Source organism: Crassostrea angulata, chromosome 2, assembly GCF_025612915.1.
Source record: "Crassostrea angulata isolate pt1a10 chromosome 2, ASM2561291v2, whole genome shotgun sequence".
Lineage (NCBI taxonomy): Eukaryota > Metazoa > Mollusca > Bivalvia > Ostreida > Ostreidae > Magallana > Magallana angulata.
The window spans coordinates 16,688,465-16,697,802 of NC_069112.1; the positions used below are offsets into that span (position 1 = coordinate 16,688,465).

The window sequence follows — 9,338 nt, forward strand, 5'->3', positions numbered from 1 at the left end:
GAAATACAATGTTAGGATAACTCCCGAGGCCCTCCTAAAAAAATTGTTCATATTGCTTTCACAAAATGTTTACATATCGTTGACCGTGCGTTCACCGTTCACTTTGCGCTCCGTTCATAAGCCCTCACCTAATTCCGTTCAGCGTGCGGTCACCATTCACGCGCCGTTCGAGTGGGAAAATAGAGCAATTCAGGGACTGTAGTAGATCCTTATATCTTGCTCTGGGTTGGATTAATGCCTCTCCTCCGTTTAGAAATGAATACGTAGAGAAGTAGTATCAAAATATAAACCGCAAAATTAAGTGACCAGAAACCGCATGTTTCTAGGTATTGCTTTATAAAAATCATTATTACGGTTAATTGATGTAAATGATTAGATGGTATGCTGTCTCTTTAGAATATATAATAGCTTGTCCTGTCCGATATTATTTCTTCCCGTTAGAAATATCTTGTCGACTTGTTAGACTTGTATGTTGACTTGTCATACAATTATTGAAAGTGATGTCCTGTTGTTAGAGGATTATTTTTATTAACAATGAACACATTACCTTTGTTGATTGTCAACAAATCGGGAATATAAACAAAAAAGCATTCAGAAAAAATTGACTTATCCTTTGAATTTATTAGACTTTCATCCAAAGCAAAATTAGGAACAAACAAACAATACAATATACAAGAAATTCTTAACTGAGGTTTTAAATAGTTACGATGAACCGAGTTTGGGAAGTAAAGTCTCCTGCTTTGTATCCCTAAAAGCCGCCCATAGATTTCGAAGTTGTTCTGGTGTGTATTCCTTCTTCAACAAAATACTAAACAAAGACCGACGAGCTTCTTGTCGATTTTGTCTATGTTCGTCCAGAATAGTTTCGTATTGATGTTGGTGGAATATGCCAGTTTGCAGTAAGTGGTCACAAAGTGGAAAGCAGTCTACATTCGCAATGAAACCTGCACACGTGCTTCTGAGATGATTCTTGAAGACTTCGCTATTCATTTCTTTCTCCTTTCTTTCTCCAGTGATTTTTTCGCAGTAAAACTCGATGGCTTCCAATATTTTTTTGCAGTCCTGATGTCTCTCTAAATGTTGATCCTTAATTCTTTTTTGGATGTCTTCCAGCTTCTCCCAAACATCTTTCAATGTAAACATATCCGTCTTATTGCCCTTGATTGGACCTGTGCTGGTGGGTGTTAGGTATTCATCAGCTCCTTTCATTTGATAAACCGATTTTGACCGATCTCTGACTGAAATATGGTTAGCATAATCTGTAAGGCCCTCAGTAAACTTTTTTTGGACCTCCGGAGTAATTTTTCCCGTTCGTATGTCCTCGTCGACTTTTTGAATCATCTCAACAATGGCATAAAAAGACTCATTTTCTTGCGATGGATCTTTAGGATACTGCATGGCATCTGAATGCTTACAGTACAAGGTTCCCATTAACTCGATTCGGACACGAAAAATTTCAAAGCACACGTACATAGGTAATTTAGGATCCATGCCCGGGGGAAGTGCTTTTGTATCTATACAAGATTCGTCTTTGCATACATGAAAATGTCCTCTTCTGGAAATACACACGAATAAATCGCCCAAACATTCATCCTTTTCAATTTTTATACATAAAGAAGGGGAAAAGTCTAATACTGAATTTGACAGTGGCCTTTTGTTTGTCAGTCCTACGCGGAGATGAAATGAATTCGGTGGTTTTTCATCTTTATTAATGTGTTCTACTTTAACGAGGATGCTCTCGCCTGTACCTATAGTGTTTTCCAAGCATGCATAAGCTAATGGAACAGGTGAGGTAAGGGAAATTTTCAAGTCCGTATGCTTCACATTTCTTTCGCTTTTTCTATGGAATTTCAAGGTTGTTTGGTTTTCCTTGTCTGTAATGAAATAACGTGCTAGTTTATTATTAGAATATCGGATGATCGTGTGCAATACTTTATTTTTCAATTTAGATGAGAAATTATAATGTTGTGAAAAAATTGCCCTTAATAAAAAGAGAATAGTCATTACTGTTCAATGATCTAAAGAATGAAAGATTCCCGCGATGAAAATTGTTGCCAAATATATCACAGAGATATATATATATATATATATATATATATATATATATATATATATATATATATATATATATATATATATATATATATATATATATATATATATATATATATATATATATATAAATCACATGATATTTATAATCGTCAATATAGGAAGTTACCTCTTATTTCCGCTGTTATTTCTCCAAACTTGAGACAAATGACTGCCCAAACATCGTAAGAGGGTAGAAGTTCTTTAGTTTGTGGATTGTCATTCTTATATTTGGTCTCGAATGTGGAACCATTGATCCCAACCCTCCTCATAATATCCACAACACATTGTCGTTTGTGATAGCGAACATCCGACAAAAACAAAATCTGATTATTCTTCACAGCTTGCTGAATGTCCAACAAGTGATCAGGATCGGTCTGTGTGAATCCTATCCGCGCGTGTCCACTTCCGCTAAAGATGACTTCATACCTCCGGTTGTTAAACAAAGAGAAACCAGAAAAGGCCAATCCACACGAGTTCGAAAATTTCCATTTTGCTTTGACGGGATTCTTTGCAGAGTCAAGTTCGACTTCAATATTTTCGCCACAAGTTTCTGAAAATCTTGGTTTTACTACCTTAAAAGAAAATAGAAATAAAAAGTTATAATTATGATCGCATTTGTAATGGAAATCAAAAAGTACATTGTATATTTGAAGTATATAGTTTTTTCCAAGCAAATTCTTGTATTCAAAGCCTGAAAAATTATATATTTTGATGAATGCGTTTGTATTGTATTGTATCATCTCTTTCACTTAATGGTTTATTCCTAATTTTTCATTTCATGAAGGGTGATAAATAAATTAAATAATTGATGATGGATGGATTTAAATTCATAAGTGTTTTAGTTGGATTTGGGGGATTTTTGAAGGGGTGGTGGGTAGGGGGGGGGGGGTCATGCTCCATTGGGTTTTTTTAGTGTGATAATTGATTCTAGATGCCTTTAAACTTAGAACTTTCTTTTCAATCGAACTTTATCGAATAATCGAACAGCTCTCCGTCCGTAAATTTCTCCTTAAAAAGTGTATTTTGTGTTCTATGAAATAGAATATCAAAAATATCGATTGATCACTATAAATTTGTAAAAAAAATTTCTACGTCAAGTTTTTATGTAAAATTCGTACTTTTATATTTTTGATTTCACAGTACACGTCATCCTAGCGTACCTTTCTTTTACAGCGATCCGTCATTTCAAAGGTTGGTAAGAAGAAAAGAAGGGTGATTCTTTTTGCAAGAGTTCGTTAAAACTTGACTATTGGTTCCTGAATAAAAAAAAAATTAAGTGGAATTTGTTTAATAAATGATCATTTATCTACTATTAGCTGCATGCTGGAAAATCGACAGTAAAATACCTATACGTACCCTCTGTAAAAATACTGGATTAATAATATTAACAAAACTTGCATCCTACGAATGTGTAAATTTATAATTTTGTTAGAAGTCTAATGTTTCATAAGATATATATACATTTCACTATTATTTCCATGTCCAGAGAAAATAAAGCTTGGGAATAATTTTGGCAGTTATGTTTGCTATGAAAAATAAACAAAGGTACAGTTCTGCTTCACTTTTTCAATATCTATAGATATTTAAAATCCAAATACATGTATATGGTTAAAGACTAATGTCCATCTGCTACCGTTGTTCTAAATGTAGATTTTTTTTCCCTAAAGCTCCGGTTTTTGGGGGTTTTGTGGGGGGGGGGGGGGGGGGGTGGATTTTTTTTTACAACCCGCCATTCTATATCATTTATGAATTACACCATGATAATCTACTGTAACATGGCATTTTCCAACAAAGGATTTAAAAGGACTAATTGTATGCAGAGATGTTTATGCCAACACATTGACTGTCACCAATGCTGCTATATGTGTATTCAGTGCAAGAGGCCATGCCTAAGTCTGCAACAATTAAATACAGGTAGTTGTAACCCTAAGCTTGTTCTGTCACATTCAACGTGCAGTTAATTTTTTTCTATTTTAGAACCTAAGACATTATACACTATATTTTTGGCAGGCAACGTATACTTTACTTCTTGAAATAAAAGAAACGAAAGAAAAACTGGAAAATCCTTTAGCATGAAAAACCTAAATCTAAATATATAATTGGTTTTATATGTGTGGTGGGGTAGGAAAGCTTATGGTCAATGTCCCCCTCCCCTATACATTGGCATAAAAAATGTTTAGAATCGGTGCATTAATTTAGTATTTACTGTAAAATGATGGAGTGGTGGTTGGGGTTAAATGTAAAACACGTAAGGTTACCATTTAACTGTGGCTTATGTGTTTGTAATAGGCCTTTGGAGACACGTCCAGTTTGCTTTAGATAGGAAATATGTTTTAGGCAATTGTTGTTGTAAAATTGTGTTAATGTTTACATGTGTAATGAAAAGTTGTTGTAAAATCTTTGTTTATTTATTCAGAAAATATAAGACGCTGTCTATTCTCCGCCATTTTGTTAATACATATTTCATATATAGTATTGAAATGAATCTCACTTATATCTCACTTATATTACCTTGACTAAGGTATATATAATTATATATTACTTAGATTGTACTTATGTGTTCTCTGACTTATATATATAATTGTATATGTAAGGCTTGCATTGTGCCTCATGTACCATTCTAATGGTTTCAGTAAATAAACTGAATTAATTGAATTGTGTTAATTACATCTGTATCAGATTCTACTCAGTTTTTGTACATAATATAACCTTCTGTCGTCAACTTTTTTGTATACAGTAGCAACGTTTTAATAACTGTTCAGTGCAATTTATTTTTTATTGAACGTGTCGATATGCAAAATAAATATGTTGACATGATATATAGTTATGTAAACATGTAACATAACTATGTTGACATGCGAGGATTTTGCAACCCGATAAGAATTATAAAAAATATCTTTTTTTGAAATATCAAACATCGTTATTGCTACGTACATCTTTTTTTTTTTAACATGAATTGCCGTATTTGAACTTTCTATGAAATTATTTGTCATGTTGTAATATATTTTAACTTTAGATCGTAAATAAGCAAAGGACAAATTGATATTTTGACCGACGCGGGAACCGTAAAATGACTGTTACGTGCGTTGTACATATTATTAGAAGGCCCGTGACATCATCTCTACCCTTGCAGCCAACTAAAGGGTTTTTTTTATTAGTGCATTGTCAATTCTGCAGGTTTCGTAGTTCTGAATACCAGCCAAGGAAGACATTTATTTTTTAACTTGGAGAAAAAAAACAGACAAAATGTGTCATCGTGGATATTTAATAATCAGAGTCATTCCATGCGTTCAAAGAAATGAAGAAAATTGATATGCCGTACGATCTGTTTCTTTAAAAGACACCCAAGGAAGGTTTTTTTTTCATTTTAAATTTGAATTGTGTTTTTACAGTGCATGAGGTATCGTTGTTTCTCAACGTGGAAGGGACAGACCTCTTCACTACTCCGTTGCTATGGAACCAGATGATAAAAATTTTGATTTTTTTTTTTTTGTCTGAATGTGTGTAATGTTAATGTATTATTCTGGTAATAATAACAAACATAGGAACCTTTTTTATTTTTGGAAATAAATATGTATGAAACTAAAAACCAATGCTTGTCGTTGATAAATTCATTAATTTATGAGTTATTAAAACAGTTACGTATACTAATTGAAACTGAAAAAATAACCATATGAATCCGCTGCTCTATAAGTATAACACATACAAAATATGGCCACGTGTTATAGAAAGGCTTTCGCATCTTACAATTAAGTAAACATTTAATTTTACAATGTTGATTATCGCAGACACTTGCTCCTGTCATAAATGTTTCCCACCATATTACAAAAAATCACCGTGTCGTGTTTATGATTATAGGAGGAATCTTTACTCCAGACACAAGCGCCCGTGTAAACAATGTAGTGACTGATCTGACAGCTCCCCCACACTTATCAACTTATCCTGAAGTGTTTGCATATTTAGAGTACACTTTCATATTTGAAGAAATGTTATTCTGGTCATATCTTAGAAACTACTCAAGTGTTATGTGTTCTGTAACGTCATATAAATTAATTAACCCACACACCCTCCTCTCTCACAATGAACTAAAAACCAGATTATACACAATACTCACGGGGAGAAAGCCTATGACTGTAATATATATATATCACAGTCATCAAAACATGTCGGACAAGCTGATCGGTTAAATTGAAATTTTCATTCAAGATTTTTTTTTCATTCGTTAGCATGTCTGTGTAACTTCCAATATAAAATGAATGTACACTTATGAAAACTTGCTATTGCCTATCACAACTTACTTAAAATTAAGGAAATAAAGCTGTTGTACGAGATTAAAGTTTTTGCGAATGATGACCGAATATATATCACGGTCATCGGCTTTCCTACAGTGAATAATATCATTCCACCATTTCTGGAAAAAACATTTAGCATTTTCTTTCATGTTTCAAAATGCTATGAAAGTTTGTTGGGTTTTTTTTTAATTTACCGCAATATCGATTCTAACAGAGGGGACAGCACGATTCAATAGCGACTTATTTTCTTTGATTACTCTGTTCTATAAGCATGTACTTATGAATCCTTCTGATTACAGCGAAACTTTGCCTTTTGGACAGAGAGATTCTACCGTTGGTTGTTATCAGTTTTACACGTGTTGAATTTATATAATGTTAATCAGACAGATCAATACTATTGATTTTCATTTCTAAAATTGATAGATCAGCACATTTAGATAAAGTGCATGGAAGACTGTACATCTCGGTCAATGGGATCTTACTTTTAGAATCCCATCGTAAATCTTAAATCACAATTAAGGTTGTATGGGACACCCCCATGCATATTGTGATATACTTTCTATCGAAATAAAATCAAGTAAAATTTTATGTAATTGTTTACCTCCAAAATGGTTACCTATCAGAGTATATAGCACAATGGGTTTGAGTGCTAGCAACGAATTTGCAAATCAATAGTTTGATTCCCGCCAGGTCTTTCATAATATTTCCCTTTCCAGAAAAAATATGAATATATTTTTCTGGTCAAATATTGTTTAATTTCAAAATTTTAAAATAGTGAACGCATTTTGATTATAGCATCCTTTTATCCACATTAGTATCGACAGGTGCCCCATATAACCTTAAATCACAATTACATATTACGTCTTGGACAGAACAATTTCATACCTGATAATCTTCCATTTTCGGAGGTTTCATAACATCGTCATCGATCAGTTACACGTAGATCTAAAAGTATTAGTAAACAAGGTTGTTCAACTTTTGTTATTCTCTGTGTATAATCTCTCTCTCTCTCTCTCTCTCTCTCTCTCTCTCTCTCTCTCTCTCTCTCTCTCTCTCTCTCTCTCTCTCTGTGTGTGTGTGTTATCTCTCTCTGTGTTATCTCTCTATCTCTATCTCTGTTATCTCTCTGTTATCTCTCTCTCTGTTATCTCTCTGTTATCTCTCTCTCTCTCTCTCTCTCTCTCTCTCTCTCTCTCTCTCTCTCTCTCTCTCTCTCTCTCTCTCTCTCTCTCTCTCTCATACACACACATAATATTTTTTAAAAAGTTATTAGCTTTTTAAAGAGTAATCTTATTATTGTTTTACATTACCTCTTACATTCCTTTAAGCAATGATTAGATATAACACTTGAATAACTAAAACCAAGAGGGAAAACCCGCAGGTTTTAAAAGGCGGGCTTATATATATACAAGAGATTTTAATGTTGTTGCAACCCACCCTCCCCCACCCTCCCCCACACCACAATATGACCTTCTTTCCATACCTAAGGGACAAGGACAAGGATTATTCGGTCTTACCTTGTGTCCCTCGTTGTGCTTTTTTTTTAGGAGGGTGATGTATTAAATAAATCGTTGTTTCGTTTTAAATCCAAATTCCAAATACTACAAAGTACCTGAAGAAACTTCCGGGTTAGGGCTTCTGAATAATGGTTTAAATATAGCTTCCAATGAAATCCCCAGGAGTCTTTGTAAAATGTGTGTCAAGGTGCATGCATGCACAGGTAGCCTGGGATTATCGAGATATCTCATTCTGTGTTCATCCCCGGGTATATGTCTGTAATGGGCGGCGTTATGCTGCTTGGTTGCCGTAATATAATAGACATTTAGAAACAGTTGTTGGAAATGCATTGCTCTAGTCTATATGTATACCTTCACTGTTGCATATAGAGATAACATTGCATGTGAAAGAATATCTAATAAGGCGGAAAGTATAATGGGTATAGTTGAAAATGTAAAAAAAATATATATACAACATTTTTTATCTTTTTTTTTATTTGGTTGGACTTTTCAGTATACATATTCCTCTTGCGATTTAAGATAAAGCCTTTATCCAATAATCTTAGCTTCTAACTATAGTATGCCTACAGTATTTAGTAATTGTTTTTTTATCTAACGAAACATTATACCCGATTTAAACACCAAACTCTATTTACGATCGACGTAAGAGAATATTCGTGTACAGAAATTAGGGGGGGGGGGGGGTAACCACACGTGTACAATATGGGTTTTGATATACACGCGTATTGTGTAATTTTTAAATGCTTTAAGTACGTTCACGCGCTCGCTGATGCATTTCATTTGTAACTTAATTTTATTAGCACATTTATCCTAATTCTTTACTTCTTCAACGATATTGTTGCTGTTATATGCGGAATACAGACAATCTGTCTAATATCTTATTTTCAAAACGGATATATTTTCGGAGTGAAGATTCGAAATGCCATAAATGAAGAAGATAACAAAATTTCCCTTTAACACCTACACACAATCTGATTAATGTTTAACAGTCTGACAGCTAGAGGGTTAAGCCAGGTAAAGGTAGACTTTCAGCTAGGTATCTGTAAACACTACAGATCATTTATTAAGGTGGCTCTATACACCCACAGTTTATTCCAATTTTCAATAGAAGACCACAAAACATATGCTTATCAAATATTAAAATGACGATAGGGATACTATAGGTATTTTTAAAGAATTTTTTAATGTTTTTTCGTGTTTTTGTAAAATATTTTTTAAAAAGACAGCTATCAACAAATTGAGAGAAATTATTTTGTCATATGATGGATATTTTCTTCGGACACATAAAAAAAAATATAACACTTTTTAACATTCAAAGATGTTATTATTGCAATTTTTTTTAGTATTTCCCCAAAACATATTTTTTCATATTTTCTTACTCTGTTGACAAATCATCTGAAAAAGTTGCTTGATGTTATAAGAAAATGTATTTTAA

The 9,338-nt window shown here is 33.2% G+C and overlaps 1 protein-coding gene across 4 annotated transcripts; it reads right to left on the reverse strand.

Moving 5' to 3' along the window:
• Nucleotides 1-611: 611 nt before the first annotated feature.
• On the reverse strand, nt 612-8,086 carry LOC128171078 (uncharacterized). Of its 4 annotated transcripts, none has more exons than XM_052836835.1 (5): nt 7,904-8,086; nt 7,272-7,331; nt 3,255-3,350; nt 2,222-2,666; nt 612-1,874 (listed from the first exon to the last, which is right to left on the reverse strand). In XM_052836835.1, exons 3-5 carry the CDS (start codon nt 3,276-3,278, stop codon nt 703-705), a joined length of 1,641 nt encoding a protein of 546 aa, XP_052692795.1. In that variant the 5' UTR covers nt 3,279-3,350; nt 7,272-7,331; nt 7,904-8,086; the 3' UTR covers nt 612-702. The 4 variants fall into 4 exon arrangements, with proteins under 4 accessions (XP_052692795.1, XP_052692796.1, XP_052692793.1 ...); XM_052836836.1 differs by lacking the exon at nt 7,904-8,086 and adding an exon at nt 7,697-7,715; XM_052836833.1 differs by lacking the exon at nt 3,255-3,350 and having other exon boundaries at nt 7,904-8,085.
• Nucleotides 8,087-9,338: the final 1,252 nt, after the last annotated feature.